The sequence below is a fragment of the Nannospalax galili genome, unplaced genomic scaffold (assembly GCF_000622305.1).
Source record: "Nannospalax galili isolate Female #2095 unplaced genomic scaffold, S.galili_v1.0 scaffold886, whole genome shotgun sequence".
In the NCBI taxonomy this organism is placed as follows: Eukaryota; Metazoa; Chordata; class Mammalia; order Rodentia; family Spalacidae; genus Nannospalax; species Nannospalax galili.
Window position 1 is genome coordinate 59,952 of NW_008355971.1, and position 15,655 is coordinate 75,606.

At 44.4% G+C, this 15,655-nt stretch overlaps 2 protein-coding genes across 10 annotated transcripts in view; one reads left to right on the forward strand and one right to left on the reverse strand.

Moving 5' to 3' along the window:
* Znf565 (zinc finger protein 565) overlaps window positions 1-13,929 on the reverse strand; it is a 19,753-nt gene extending 5,824 nt beyond the window's left edge. For 2 of the 7 annotated variants that reach the window (XM_017803404.2, XM_017803401.2), the window contains exons 1-5: window positions 13,601-13,693; window positions 9,336-9,425; window positions 7,074-7,111; window positions 6,494-6,550; window positions 1,682-1,808 (exon numbers count right to left, since the gene is read on the reverse strand). In XM_017803404.2, coding sequence (XP_017658893.1) covers window positions 1,682-1,808; window positions 6,494-6,505 — 139 coding nt within the window. In that variant the 5' untranslated portion in view covers window positions 6,506-6,550; window positions 7,074-7,111; window positions 9,336-9,425; window positions 13,601-13,693. Of the gene's footprint in view, window positions 1-1,681; window positions 1,809-6,493; window positions 6,551-7,073; window positions 7,112-9,335; window positions 9,426-13,600; window positions 13,694-13,736 lie in introns of those variants that run through there. The other 5 variants (XM_017803402.2, XM_029556529.1, XM_017803403.2 and 2 more) reach the window with 5 other exon arrangements.
* An 83-nt stretch (window positions 13,930-14,012) lies between these two features.
* The window catches only part of Znf146 (zinc finger protein 146), a 17,531-nt gene continuing 15,888 nt past the window's right edge, over window positions 14,013-15,655 (forward strand). The window contains exon 1 of one of the 3 annotated variants that reach the window (XM_008853845.3): window positions 14,013-14,118. The gene's annotated coding sequence lies outside the window, so the exon portion shown is untranslated. Of the gene's footprint in view, window positions 14,210-15,655 lie in introns of all 3 variants that reach the window. The other 2 variants (XM_017803412.2, XM_008853846.3) reach the window with 2 other exon arrangements.

Below are 15,655 nucleotides of genomic sequence, written 5' to 3' on the forward strand. Positions count from 1 at the left end.
TTACCGTTGAACTCAGTATAAACCCTATAACACACAAAACTGAGAGAGGTTTTAACCTTTAAAAAAAGATCTCCATTTCATTTAAAAAATATACTGTTTCCTACAGAAAGACTCATTTTTAATGTTAATAACACTTAGATGTTTGCACATGCATCTCTAATTTCTATGTATCTGATTATTACTAGTCACAGTCGGTTACTTTCTGAGATCCACCTGAGTATGGATATAAAATCATTGGGTAGATTTCAATGGTAATGTGTTTCGCCTTTAGTAATTAACATGGAACAAATTTTTGTGCTTCTTCCTCAGATATAACTCATTTTTTTTATTTGTTGACTTTTTGTATTTTATACAGACCATCCCAAACAATCTTACTCATCTATATACCCACATCCCAAATGGCACCCTCCCATAGTCTCCCCCCAATAATTATTTTTATTTATTAAAAATTTTTTAAATTTTATTTTATGTGTATGAGTGTATTACCTGCATGTGCGAAAGTGTACCCATCCTATGCAATGTCTATGGAGACCAGAAAAGGGCATCAGGTCCCCTGGAATTGGAGTTAGGGACAGACAGCTATTATCCACTATGTAGGTGCTGGTAATCAAATCCTGGTCCTCTGCAAGAGCAGCCAGTGCTCTTAACTGCTAAGCCAGCCATCTCTCCAGCCCCCAAATCAAGATAATTACATATATATGTGTGCGCATGTGCATGGGGGAGTACACGTGCATGCTGTGGCCTGTGGAGGTTAGAGGACAACTTGTGGTAATTGATTATTTCCTTCCATCATGTGGGTTCCAGGGGTTGAACTGAGGTTGTAGCAAGCGCCTTTACCCACTGAGCATCTCAACAGTCCTTGTTTGTTTGTTATTTGAAAAGAGGGTCTCATATAGGCCAGACTGGCTTTGAATTCATGTAACTGAGGATGACCTTGAAACTCCTGATGCTCTTCCCTCAACTTCTGAGTCCTGGGATTCTGGACATGTGCCCAGCTGAATAGAGGCAATTATAAAAAAAGATGTGAAGACTGTCCAAGGTCAGGAAGGTGGATGTATAATGGAATGACTTCTCTTGGGAATGGAGTTCGGTCAGACACTTATAAGATGCCCTAGTAGAAATTCACAATGAAGAAGTGAAATTCCTTAGGCTAAGGATATGGCTCAATGGTAGAGCACTTGCCTATCATGTGTGAGGCCCTAAGTTTAATTCCTAGAACCCCAAAACACCAACCAAATAAAATTCCAGGAAATTTCAGAACACTAGCGCTAACTATTTGGGATTCGAACCTTTAACGTTTTGATTGGTAGCCTTAGCCTTCTAACGGCTGCGCTAACACTCCAGCACAGCACTGACTATTTGGAGTACATAACTATGGTGATTAGCTCCATTAACCTTTTCCTTCGCCTCTAATCCAATCCTCAGCCTCAGTTAAGGACTATTACCTGTGCCCAGGGCTTCCTATGGGGCACATCTGAGGCAGCAGCAGGGAGGTGAGTATGGGGAAGTTCCTAGCCCTCTCCCTCCCTTTTGACCTGGGAGACAGTTATGGCCACTGACGGTTGCTTGCCAGAGTTCTCAGCATCTCTGCAGCACAACGCTGTTTCTTTACTTCACCCATCATGTGGAAGGTGCCCACTCCCACTGTTCAGTCCCTACGTGTACCATTTATAAGTCTTACCTAGTGAGATCAAGTGACTGAAGTTCTCCAGAGTCACCTCCCTGTACAGGTCCCTCTGGGTAGGGTCCATGCATTTCCACTCTTCCTCAGAGAACTCGATGGCCACATCCCCAAACGTCAACAGTTCCTAAAACAATAAACTTATGTATTACTAGTGACTTCAAGGATTTTTTTCTTTTTGGTCTTTTTGAGACAGGGTCTCCCTGTAGTCCCAGCTGGCCTTGAACTCACAGATATCCCCCTGCCTCTGCCTTCCTGTGCTGGGATTAAAGGCATGCACCACCATGCCTGGTTTAAAGGACTTTATTCTTTAATTTTTTCTCCCTCCCTCCATCCCTCCCTCCCTCCCTCCTTCCCTCCTTGCTACCTTTGCTTGAATCAGTGTCTCACTATGTAGCCCATGCTGGCTTGGAACATGAAACCATCTGTCCTAACCTTCCAAGTGCTTGTGTTACTGGTATGTATTACTGGTGAGAGAGGTACTACACTTGATCTTAGCCTGTAAGCCAGGCTGCTCTCAAACTCAGAGAGATCTACCTGCCTCTGCCTCCTGAGTGCTGGGACTAAAAGTGTGTGTCACCACGCCCAGCTCTTCTATGATTTTTAATGAAAAATTTCAAAACATATGAAAGTGGGCTGGAGAGATGGCTCAGCAGTTAAGAGCACTGACTGTGCTTGCAGAGGACCCAGGTTCGATTCCCAGCACCCACATGGCAGCTATGAACTGTCCTTAACTCCAGTTCCAGGGCATCTGACACCCTCTTCTGACCTCCGTGGCATTGCACAACACGGGTGCACTCATATACATGTAGGCAATACACTCCTACACATAAAATTAAAAAAAAATTTTAAATATGAAAGTATAGAGAATAGGGCCAATGAGATGGCTCAATGGGATGGCTCAATGGGTAAAGGCCAGCCAGTACGCGCCTCAGGACCTGAGTTCAATCCCCAGGACCCACACGGTGGAAGGAGAAAGCTGACTCCTGCAAGTTGTCCCCTGACATTCACCATTTTACCTACCCCCAATAAAGGTAATAATTTTTCTGTTGTTCAGGCTGGCCTCAAACTCACAGGGATCTGCCTTCCTTTGCCTCCTAAGTGCTGGGATTACAGGTGTGTGCCAAAGGTAATAACAGTTTTTAAAATATTATATTTATTATATTTTAAATATTTTATTATTTTACGTGTATGGGTGTATTGCCTATTGCCTGCATATATGTAAGTGCATCTGTGTCATGCAATGCCTGAGGAGGTCAGAAGGGGACGTCAGATCCTCTGAAATTGGAGTTATGGATGACTGTTAGCCACCATGTGGGTGCTGGGAACTGAACCTAGGTCTTCTGCAGGAGCAGCCAGTACGCTTACCCAATAAGCCATCTCTCCAGCCCCTAGTCTCATTTTTTTTTTTTTTTTTGTCTTTTTAAGTCAGGGTCTCCCTGTAGCCCCAGCTGTCCTGGAACTCACTATGTAGACCAGGCTGGCCTTGAACTCACAGAGATCCACCTGCCTCTGCCTCCCAAGTGCTGGGACTAAAGGCGTGCGCCACCATGTCCGGCCTAGTCTCATTTTTTCAAAAAGATGTATTTAGTTATTTAATTTTATGTGTATGTGTGTATGCTTGAGTGTTTGTATGTGTACCATGTGTGTGGAAGAGCCTGTATAGGTCACAAGAAGAGGGCACCTAATCCCTGGAATTGGAGTTACAGGAGGTTGTGAGCCATTACGTGGGTTCTGGAAACTAAACCCAGGTCCTCTGCAAGAGCTTTAAGTGCTCTTAACTGCTGAGACATCTTTCCAGTCCCTGGTTTTGTTAGTTTTTTTTAAGACAGGGTTTCCTTAGAGAGCCCAGATTGGCCTTCAACTCACTATGTAGACAGCCCAGGGTGGCCTCAAACTGGAAATCTTCTTGTCTTAGCCTCTGGAGTACTCAGATTACAGGTATGTGCCATCATGCTTGCCTGGCTGTCCCATTCCTACTGGGCCTAAAATTGATAAGTTCAAGTTTTCCCAACCTCTCATTCAGGAAAATGCCTTTAAGATGTGGAGATGACAAAGGGCATTGTTGGAGGAAGGTTACAAGGTCCAGAAAGCCAGAGCTTTCCATCTATGCTATGCAGAGAGTATGATCAGCACACTTATAAGCTAAAGGATTGCTCAGCATCCCTATGGCTAGAGATGAAGCCCCTTCTGAACATCAGGACCCTTCTATTTTCTACAGAATAGGAACCCAACAAAATCTAGCTAAGTAGGGTCTCATAAATAACTGAAATTGCATCCAGGCAAGGTGGCACATGCCTATAATCCTAGCATTTGGGAGGTAGAGGCAGGAAGATCAAGAGCTCAAACTCGGGCTGGACAGATGGCTCAGTGGTTAAGAGCACTGGCTCTTGCAGAGGACCTGGGTTTAGTTCCCAGTATCTACATGGCATCTAACAACCATCTGCAACTCTAGTTCCAGGGAATCAAATGCCCTTCTCTGGCCTCCATGGGCACTAAAAGCACAGGTGCACTTACATACATGCAAGCAACACACATACACAAAATAAAAATAAATTAAAAAAATTTTTACTTATTTTATTCTTAATTTATTGAGAATTTCATACATGTATATTAGGTGTTTTGATCAAATCCATGCCCACTCCCTCCCCTCCAACTCCTCCCATATCTCCCCATCACTTTTTTCCTTTTTCCTGACAACTTCATGTATTCTTTCTTTTTTTATGGGGCTTTTTGCTACTCTAACATTCCCCTCTCTGAAGAGATAACCCTAAAATCTTTTAAGAATTACATAAGAGCTCCCAAATACTTTCAACATTTTTGGCCTTTGAAATGGAGTATGTTCCAAGAGGTCCAAGGACATTTTGACTTGTAGTCAAGAAACTGGCTACTTTTCTTTGGGGTTTTTTAACTCTAACTGCCTAGCCAATTCCTACCTCCTATTCTTTTTTTGTTTTTTAAAAATTTATTATTTTTATTTTATGTGTATGAGTGTATTGCCTGCATGTATGTGAGTGCACCATGTCGTGCAATGCCATGGAGGTCAGAAGAGGGCTTCAGATTCCCCTGGAACTGGGGTTAAGGATGGTTAGTAGCTGCCATGTGGGTGCTGGGAATCGAACCTAAGTCCTCTGCAAGAGCAGTCAGTGCTCTTACCCGCTGAGCCATCTCTCCAGCCCTATCCTACCTTCTATTCTTATCACACCATCCTCTGAAGAGGTTACCTAACTTGTGGATAAGGAATTGGGACGCAGACTGCTCTGGCTTCTTCCATGCTGATCAGGGACGCAGGGTGAGGCAATTGGGGTACCCCTTCAGTGGGTCTATCAAAAAAACTCCCAAATTGCATAACTTTTATCACTATGTGGCGGCTGGATCACCACCAGAATCTGGACAGTCCCCTGCATTCTCAGCCCCTATGCCAGAGGGAGGACAGAGCAGGCACTCTCTGGCAGTCTGCTGAGATCACAGCTGCTACACCGATGGAGGTCCGAACACGCCCTCTCAGGCTGTCTAAGATCTCCTAAATACACTTTTGGGGGGGGTCTTTTTGAGACAGGGTCTCCCTGTAGCCCCCCAGCTGTCCTGGAACTCACTGTGTAGAGCAGGCTGGCCTTGAACTCACAGAGATCCGCCTGCCTCTGCCTCCCAAGTGCTGTGATTAAGGGCATGCGCCACCATGCCCAGCCTAAATAAACTTTTAAGGAAGGAGTTCAAAGACATCCTTGGCTACCTACTTGGCCAGTTTTGAGGCCAGCCTGGGCTACATTAGACCCTGTTTCAAAAACAAAATCAATGAATGAGCATAAAATGAAAGCAGCCTCTGCACTGGCAGGAAGGATGTGTAGACGGTAATTAATCTGGATGTGGACTACTCTGACATTTATTTTGTATGCCACATGCAAGTTATAGACATTTTTTTGCATATATTGTTTTTTTAAAAGATTTTATTTTTTTATTTTATGGGTGTGTTTCGTCTGCATATATGTATGTGTACCACATGCATACAGTATCCACAGAAGCCAGGAGAGAGTATCAGATCCTCTGGAACTGGAGTTATGAACAACTGTTAGCTGCCATGTGGGTGCTGGAACAGTCAGTGCTCTTAACCACTGAGCCATCTCTTCAGCCCCTTTGTATACATTCTTTGAAAGCATGAAATGTTTTTTAAGAGGGAGTGACATAAAATGGAAAGAGGAAAGGAAACCACTCAAGTCAATGGAAAAGATAAAACCATTTCATCTTCTGCCCCATTCAAGTTAATGATAAAGGAAGTTATCATCTTTCCCTCAAGAGAATGCATTTTGTTCCACTGGTACTCTGTGAGAGCTTCCCACAAATGTGTGAACAGTGCTGGAAAAGGAGGGCTACTAAGGGAAGTGGGGGCTCTCCACTTGCCTACTGATACAGAAAGTGCAAGAAAGTTACAGAGGCATTTGGCGTAAAGAACATATATGTTCATATGTTCTGAAGGGAATCAGATTATTCCAAATTTAGAAGAAATTTCAGGGCTGGTGAGGTGGCTCAGAGGGTAAGGATACCTGTCACTAAGCCTGATGACTTGAGTTCAATTCTCAGGGTAGAAGGAGAGGACCAACAAACTGACCCCCCCACACACACACAGAGCCCATGCCTTTAATCTTAGCATTTGGAAGGCAGAGTCAGGCAGACCTCTTAGTTTGAAGCCAGTCTGGTCTACATAGTGGGTTCCAGGCCAGTCAGGGATACACAGTAAGACCCTTTCTCCAAATGAATGAATGAATGAGTGAATAAATGCAAAACAAAAATATTTTAGAAGCAATTTCAACGTACCTGAAGGGCCATGGCATCTGCTTTCTCTAGATTCTCTTTTTGGACACATGAAGAGTCCTGAAGAAAGAAAATGGTGAGAATGGGGCAAATCTCTAACCAACCAAGCCTATCTCTTCCATCCAAACAGAGCTCAATCCCAGTACTTGGAAGGTTAAGGTTGGAGGTCGAGACTAGCCTTCCTTACATAACAAGAATCTGTGTTAAAAAAAAAGGTGTGGAGTAAAGAAGTGGTGACAAAGGTGGAAATGGACTCAGGTAGGGCTGTGGCAGATGACAGCACATTTTATACTGGTGGGAATTATCAAGCAGAGTAAAATCACTAGAACAAGTAACGCCGTCGAGTGGGAGAGGTGTGAGTAGCAGTACAGTGCAGGGGCTGAATTACAGAGGCTCACGGACAGCTTGTCTCCAGAGAGGACAGTGTACATGGACCTGGGAATGAGTCCCAGCATCTTAGGGAGAGGCAATGTGGTGTCATTCCCACACACTTTTCATTTGGTTTTAATTTTTTAGCCCAGGCTGGCCTCAAACTCCCTATGGAACCCAGGATGACCTTAAACTTTTGGTCCTTCAGCCTTACCTTCCAAGTACTGGGATTTTAGGTATATGCCACCACACCTGGAAAAAGAAACAAATTCTGAAAATAAAAATTAGATGAACATACACACACACACACACACACACACACACACATTATTCCATATGTAGTCTTCATAAATGAAACAATAAAGCAGAGAGGTGAAAAAGAAATGAATCAAAGGTCATGCCTGGACACACCCTGGTGACAATTCTAAAATTTTTATAAATCCATTATCATTTGACACCCTTGACTACTTAGAATTCACTATATAGCAGACATGTTCCTGTTTGGTAGGAATGTGTCCCATCTAGAATGCTCTTTTTTTTTTTTTTTTTTTTTTTTTTTTTTTTTTACTCCCTGTAGCCCCAGCTGGCCTGGAACTTACTATGTAGACCAGGCTGGCCTTGAACTCACAGAGATCTGCCTGCCTCTGCCTCCTGAGTGCGCCACCATGCCCAGCTGTTTCTCTACTCTTTCCTGCTTCATTTTTCTGTATAGCCCTTGCTATACAGGCTGGACATAGAGGTGCATGCCTACAATTCCAGCAATTGGGAGGTAGAGACAAGAGGATCAGGAGTTCAAATCATCCTTGCCTAGAGAGGGAGATGAGGCCAACCTAGGCCACATATGACATTACCACAAAACAAAACAAAACAAAACAAAACAAACATTAATCTCCCTACTTAAAATTACTAAAATCAATGTGAAAGGCAAATGATAATGTAGGAAAGATATTGTTAAATGTTAAAAATCTTTATAACAGGGGCTGGAGAGATGGCTCAGCAGTTAATAACACTGACTGTTCTTGCAGAAGACCCAAGTTCAAATCCCAGCACCCACATGGCAGCTAACAACTGTCTGTAACTCCAGTTCCAGGGGATCTGATAGTTTCTTCTGTCCTCCGTGGGCATTGCATGTCACGGGTGCACTTACCTACGTGCAAGCAATACATGCATACACATAAAATAAAAATAATAAATAAAAAAATCTTTATAACAAGTCAGACAATTAAAAAAATCATTAACAGGGTTTCTAAAAATAAATTATCAGGAACTGAAGGCTAGCATGGATAACACAGCAAGACCTCTTCTCAAAACAAAGAATATATTTTCTAAAAAAAACAATTTTAGATAAATGAGCAATTTTGGGGAGACACAGGGCCTCATATAGCCCAGGCTAGCCTCAAATTCACTATGCAGTTGAGGCTGGCCTTGAAACTCCTGATGCTCTGCCTTCATCTTTAAGCTCTCAGCTCGTAGGGGTGCGTCACGCCTGGTGCTGGCAGTGGCATCTGAAGTTACTTTTTCTTTTTTTTCTCCAAATGCTTTTAGTGCTTTTTACATGGTGAGAACTTGTTGGGATGGCTGGAGGCTGTACTGGTGGCTGAGAGTACCAGAGTTTCAGCCCACCAGCTCCAGGACATACTCTACCCAAAGCTTTAAAACGTCACTAGTGGGGGACTGGAGAGATGGTTCAGTAGTTAAGAGCACTGGTGCTCTTGCAGAGGAGCCAGGTTCAGTTCTCAGCACCCATGTGGCAGCTAACAGCCATCTAGTCTAGTTCCAGGGGATCACCTCCTGAGTACAGGGATTAGAGGAATGCATCATTACATCATACCACTACACCCAGTCAGCAAGCATCTATTTTACAATGAGAAATCATACAGCTAATTCATTTCTTATCAATGGGGAAAGAAGTATAAAAGGAGAAAGATGTGGGCCGGCTTTAATCCCAGTACTCAGAAGGAAGGCAGAGGCAGGCGGATCTCTGTGAGTTCCAGGCCAGCTAGGGCTATGGGAGACCCTGTCACCAAAAGACCATCCCCCCCACCAAAAAAAGAGGAGAAAGATGTGGAGGGATTCTTGAATGACTGACAGGTGTCTTTGGGAACATATATGCTGAAGGCATTTGACTTCGTGGTTCTGAAGTCTTTAAAATTAAAAAAATATGTATTTTATTTGTTATTTTTATTTTATGTGTATGAGTGTTTTGCCTGCATGTATGTAAGTGTACCACATGCACAGAATGCCTGCAAAGGCCAGAAAAAAGTATCAAATCCCCTAGAACTGGAGTTATGGACAATTGTTAGCTGCCATGTTGCTGCTGGGGACGACACCCAGGTCCTCTGGAAGAACAGCAAGTGTTCTTAGCTGCTGAACCGTCTCTCTGACCCCCAGAAATCTTTGAAGGGTGCCTTGCCTGCTCACAGAGGAGGTGAGTCTTCCTACAAAAGGCTTCTGCTTTCCCAGTGGCCTCACTCACCTTGCAGAGGCCTCTTAAGGCTCCTCCACAGTGCAGGGAATTTCCTCCTTATTCCAAAAGTAAATCACACCTGATCTACACCAGCGACGTCTACACATGCAAAAAAAGGAAAAGAAGAAAGGTCACAGCCAGTGTGCTGACATTACTGCTTCATCTCCATCCATTTTCCGCTTTTCTTGGGCCCACAGAAGATGGCACTTAGGGCTGGAGAGATAGTTCAGTGGTTACGAGCACAGATTGCTCCTGCAAAGAATCTTGAGTTTGGTTTCCAGCACCCACAAGGCAGCTAATCACTGCCTGAAATTCCAGTTCCAGGGAATCTGACACTCTTTTTTGGCTCCATGGGCATTGCATGCATGTGATGCATCTACATACATGCAGACAAAACATTCATACACATAAATAAAAATAAATAATAATTTTTTTGATTAATTAAAGAAGGTGTCATTTTTTTTTAGGTCCTTATAGTTAGGCAGGGCCATGAACTCGTTCTGGAGGGTGAAATACAAGTAAAAGTGGTATGTATCAACTCAGTGTGAGACACTAGAGAGACTGCGCAATTCTCTAATCTTTATATTCCTGATGTAGTGACCAATGAGTTGTGGGGTAATTTCAGATGGTACAGCCATCTGATGGCATAGCTCTGGGAAATTACCTATACTGACCACACCAGACATGTTGCCTGAGCAGAAAAAAAAAAAAGTCAGGGGCTAGAGAGAGAGACAGTTCAGGGGTTAACAGTGCTCACTGCTCTTTCAGAGGACCAGAGTTCGGTTTGTGGCACTCACACTGGGTGGCTCACAACCATCTGTAGGTCCAGTTCCAAGGGGACACAGATACATGCACAAAAATAAAAAAGAACTATTAAACAAGAAATTAACTAGTTCACTCAGACTCAGAATTTGGTCAAAACAAAAAAGTCCAAGGAAACCAGAAATAATAACAGTAGCATTGGGTGAGTTTTGAGTTTCGATTGTCGACTTGACAAAACGTAGAATCCCCTAGGAAGGAAGTCACAGTGGGGAACCATCTAGCCTAGGTTGGCCTGTGGGCAGGCCTATGAGGGATTTTCTTAAGGTTAATTGAATGTGGGAGGTACCATTTCCTGGGCTGGGCCCTGGACTGAGTGAAAGGGAGGGATGGAGGAGCTGACCAGTCCACACACATGAATTCACTGCTCTCCACTCTGGACTGTGGATGAAAGGTGACCAGTTACTTGAAGTTCCTGAACCTGGACTTGTGAGCCCCATTTCTCCCTTAGGTTGCTTTGTCAGGGTACTTATCACAGCATCAGGGAACAAAACTAACTAGAGAAATCCATTTCTAAGTCTGTTGAAAAGGGGATTTTTTTTTTGTAATCCCACAATGAAAAAAAAAAAAGTAAATTTGGAGCTATAAGGCAAGCTCATGTTGATACAAGGAGCCAGGTGTCTTTAGATGTCCAACATGAAAAGCATACGCAAATCCTTGAGAGCAAGGCTTAACTATCTACATACCACCTAGTAAAACTTGAAGCTACTTCCTTAAATTTTCCCTGTCTGAGACTATGGACTGGGGGCTGGGAGAAGAGTCCAACTCATAGGAGCTGGACAGGGTACAGGAGGCTCTATCTTAGCTGTAGAAACAAAAAGACTAGAAAAGAAAAGTATAGAAATTTCCATACTTTATCAGACCCTACTTGGTGACTACAGTGAGTTTTGAAATCTATTATAAACATTTAGAGCCTCATTTTTTTTGGTGTGTGTTTTTGTTTTTTGTTTTTGTCTTTTTGAGACACGGTCTCCCTGTAGCCCCATCTGGCCTGGAACTCACTATGTAGACCAGGCTGGCCTTGAACTCACAGAGATCTGCCTGCCTCTGCCTCCTGAGTGCTGGGATTAAAGGTGTGCGCCACCACACCTGGCTTTTTGTTTGTTTGTTTGTTTTTGGTCTTTTTGAGGCTGGGTCTCCCTGTAGCCCCAGCTGACCTGGAACTCACAGAGATCTGCTTGCTCTGCCTCCCAAGTTTTGGGACTAAAGGTGTGTGCTACCATGCCTGGCTAAATACATACACTTTCACACACACACATAAATGTAAAAAACTAAACAAAAACAAACCAGTAAGATCCTCAGTAAAGGCAGAGGGTGAGATTATGTGGAGCTCAGTAGCAGAGCCTAAGCTTCAATATGTGAGAGGTTCTAAGTTCGATTCCCACCCCCCAAGAAGTACAAGAAATGAGGGTAACAACACCCCTCCCATCGCTGTTTGGCAAACAGCTAGTAATAACTTTTTCAGGCAAGCATTATCAATGTAAATTAAGATTAGTAGGTTAAAGTGGGGTGAAATACAGGGTGTTTAAACAGTTTATATAAGTACACCTCTACAATAACTTGATATTTAAGGGAAAAGTAGTAACTCTGCTGCAGAGAAACCTGTCAGACACTACCTTAGCCACATGATTGAAGTTCAGTGATGAACACCAGTCACAATGGTTCTGATATGATATACTGAGAAGGCACATCACATTAAAAAAAAAAGATTAAAAATTTTTTTTGGTCTTTTTGAGACAGGGTCTCCTTGTAGCCCCAGCTGTCCTGGAACTCACTAGGTAGATCAGGCTGGCCTCGAACTCACAAAGATCCACCTGCCTCTGACTCCCAAGTGAGATTTATTTATTTTTTAAAAAATATTTATTATTTTTATGTGTATGAGTGTATTGCCTGCATGTATGTGAGTGCACCCCTATCATGCATTGCCATGGAGGTCAGAAGAGGGCTTCAGATTCCCCTGGATCTGGAGTTAAAGATGGCTCGTAGCCACAATGTGGGTGCTGGGAATCGAACCCGGGTCCTCTGCAAGAGCAGTCAGTACTCTTAACCACTGAGCCATCGCTCTAGCCCCAAAAGATTTATTTTTAACTATGTGTATGTGTGTATGGGTACTGGGCAGTTGAGCATAGTGTCCAAGGAGGCCAGAAGCTTCCCTGGAGATGGACTTAGAGGTGGTTATGAGTAACCTGATGTGGGTTCTGGGAACTGAAGTCAGGTCTTCTGGAAAAGCCATATGCAGCATGCGCTCTTAACTAGTTTGGCACATCACTTTTGGGTTTGTTTTTGTTTTTTGGTTGTTTTATTTTATTTACCCATTTTTTTATTTTTTGGAGACAGGGTCTCCCTGTAGCCATAGCTGGCCTGGAACTGGCTATGTAGACCAGATTGGCCTCATGGAGATCCACCTGCCTCTGCCTCCTGCCTGTCTCATCATCACTGCATACTCCAGACTAGCTGACCAGAGAGCGTCCAGAGATACTCCTGTCTCTGCCTCCTGTAGGAGCTGGGGTTATAGAGAGACAGTACCTCAATGGGATTTACACGGATTCTGGGGATTCGAACCCTTCATGCTTGTGCCACAATAGCTTTACCTACTCAGCCATCTCTCCAGCTCCCCTCCCCACCATCCCCTTTCTTTCTGAGCCAGGGTCTTGCAGTGTATCTCCCCCCACCCCCCAAGGCTGGTCTGGAACTTGGACTCCTCTTGCTTCAGCCTCTGGAACGCTGGGATTACAGGTGTATACTACTGTGTATAGCTTCACTCGTCCACTCTAGAGACACAGGGATACAGCCACAGTCCCAAATGCCTTCACACACTTGATAGTCACAGTTTGCTCAGTACTATGATAGTTATTTCCTTTGTCCACACTAACGGCCCCAAATGATCCATACACTCACAACCACACATAGCAGCACACAAAAATCACATGTAGTCTACATCACCCGGTCATAACTGAACATTGACTCTGCAGACATTGTCACACATTTAGCAGAGTCCACACCTGCATACACAGCAACACAGTGTTACAAAATTCACAAAATTTTCCCCCCTCCTTCTCCCTTTTCCTCAACATGCAGTGTCACTGCAGAGGTAGGGGCACAGAGCATTAACCCAGAGATACCAGCACCGGTCAGAGTCACAACTATATTGACAGTTCCAGGAACAAAGCTATCAGCACACAGTACACAGCAGAAACACGCAGTTATCTCTCCCAGTCACAAGATTCTAGCATCACACGATTGCACAAAAACAACGCACAGCATCACACGTTTGTACAGGCACCCAGATAAACACCTTGGGGATGGATGACAACTGCACACTCAACAGGCACGCACAAGCTGTCACACTGCCACAAGCAAAACCAGGTTCAGAATCCTGTACCCCGGGAGTCCCGCACACACAGCCTCAAGGCTCGGGACACGCAGGGTCCGCCCAGGACTCCCAAACCCCTCACCTTCTGCCTCGACTGACCGCCTCCAGGGTCCTAGCCGAGCTTAGGATCTCACCAAGCCGTTGAGACGTATCGTCGCCATGGACTCTGGGAAACGTAGTCCAGCCCACAGCAGCCAGGGGGCAAGATGGCGTCTTACCTTTGAGTCTGGGTTTGGTCCATTTTGAGACAGTCGCCTGTAAGGTCACCACTCTAAACATCCCACCAGTTGCGAGCTCAATTTGTGCCTAGGGAACGACCATCTACCCAAAGAATCCCAAATTTATAAGAGGCGGCTAAGTTTGCTTGAGGGACCCAGAGAAGGTCCCGAATGCATTATGGGAAGTGTAGTCTACGCTGGAAAAGCGGCGGTGCTGGCGCTAGAAGACAGCGGATCCCCAGGGCTTAACAAGTCTAGCTGCACCGCGGAGACTTCTGGGAGTGCTCACACACCTTCAGAGTGCGCAGCCGCAGCACAGCGAGTGGACATTTTGGTCTTTGTCCGCGGGTCAGCGCGGCCTCGGGGTCCACGTGGCGCCGAAGTAGGCGGTGGGATCTGGATGTCTGGGTCGGTCGGGCCGGGAGTTTGATGGGGAAGGTTCTGGATCTCTGGGGCCGCGGCACGGGGTTAAGGTACTGGGTTTAAGAGCGTCGGGCCTTCGTTGAGGGGCGGAGGGGCCTCGGAGGGCCGATTGGGCGTCTGTAACCGAGTTTGACCCCGAAGTTGGACCGGGTGTTTGGAAAGGTGGAGTGAATGTGGAACTTGGTGTCGGATTATGCGTGCTTGCGCGTCACGGGATGGGGAGACCCGCTGGAAGTAGCACATCTGCGCCGTGTCGAAAGTGCCGATAATTATAACGGGGCCATCTTCCCGAAGAGCATCCGTTTTATTTGAAGACAGACCGGGGGTGGGGGTGGGGGGAGATGATAAGTACTGAATCATTTTAAAACAGTTTTTATTAATAGTTTTATACGTGAGGCAGGTGAATTGTGTGATGTGTGAAGTAAACCTTAATAAGGCTGTTTAGCTGTAAAAACTGTATAACTCGAGCTTTGATGGGTATAAAATACAAATTATCCTGATTTCCTTCATTATAAAAATTCTAAAGGAATTTTTTGTTACGGGGGTGCCCGGTCTTTGAGGTACTTTAATAGAGCTGCCAAGCAAATTCGCGTTTCATTTTGAAGAGCGTCATTACTCTGAAATCCCAAGATTAGAGTCAAGGTTAGGCACAGTTCCTCATTTAAAAAAAATTTTTTTTGACATTTACTTGTGTGTGTGCGTGGCAGGCATGCTACCGCGTGTGTGGAGATAGGACAACTTTCTGGAGATGGATGGGTCTCTTCCACGAAGGTTGTGGGGATCGAAATCAGGTTGTCAGGCTTGGCAGCAAGCGCCTGTGCCTGTGAGTCGTATCGACGGCCCACTTTCCTTATTATTACTATTTGAAGAAAACTTGTAGTGTTCAACCACGGGACCAGACTAGATCGTAGATGTCCTTAACCCCAAGTTCAGCTGTGTGACTTCTGTGAGATACGGAGAAAACTACTTATGTCAGCTGAACTGGTTATTGACGATATCATCACCAGTTGCTTTTCACTAGGTTTAAATAATAAAAGTTAAATAATTAGGCACGTAGTTAAGATCTTCAAATCAGTCCAGTAGCTAGTTAGATAAAATTGGAGGGGAAAGGTGCTTGAAATAGTAATGAAAAGATAAAACATTGAGGGACATTTTTTTTAAAAATTTTAAATTTTATTTATTATTTTTATTTTATGTGTATGAGTGTATTGCCTGCATGTATGTGAGTGCATCCATGTCATGCAATACCTGAGGAGGTCAGAAGAGGGCACTGGATCCCCTGGAACTGGAGTTATGGATAGTTGTTAGCCACCATGTGGGTGCTGGATGTATGTAAGTGCACCCCTGTCGTGCAATGCTGCAGAGATCTGAAGAGGGCTTCGGATTCCCCTGGAACTAGGGTTGAGGGTTTGTAGCTGCCATGTGGGTACTGGGAATCAAACCCTTGTCTTCTGCAAGAACAGTCAGTGCTCTTAACTGCTGAGCCATCTCTCCAG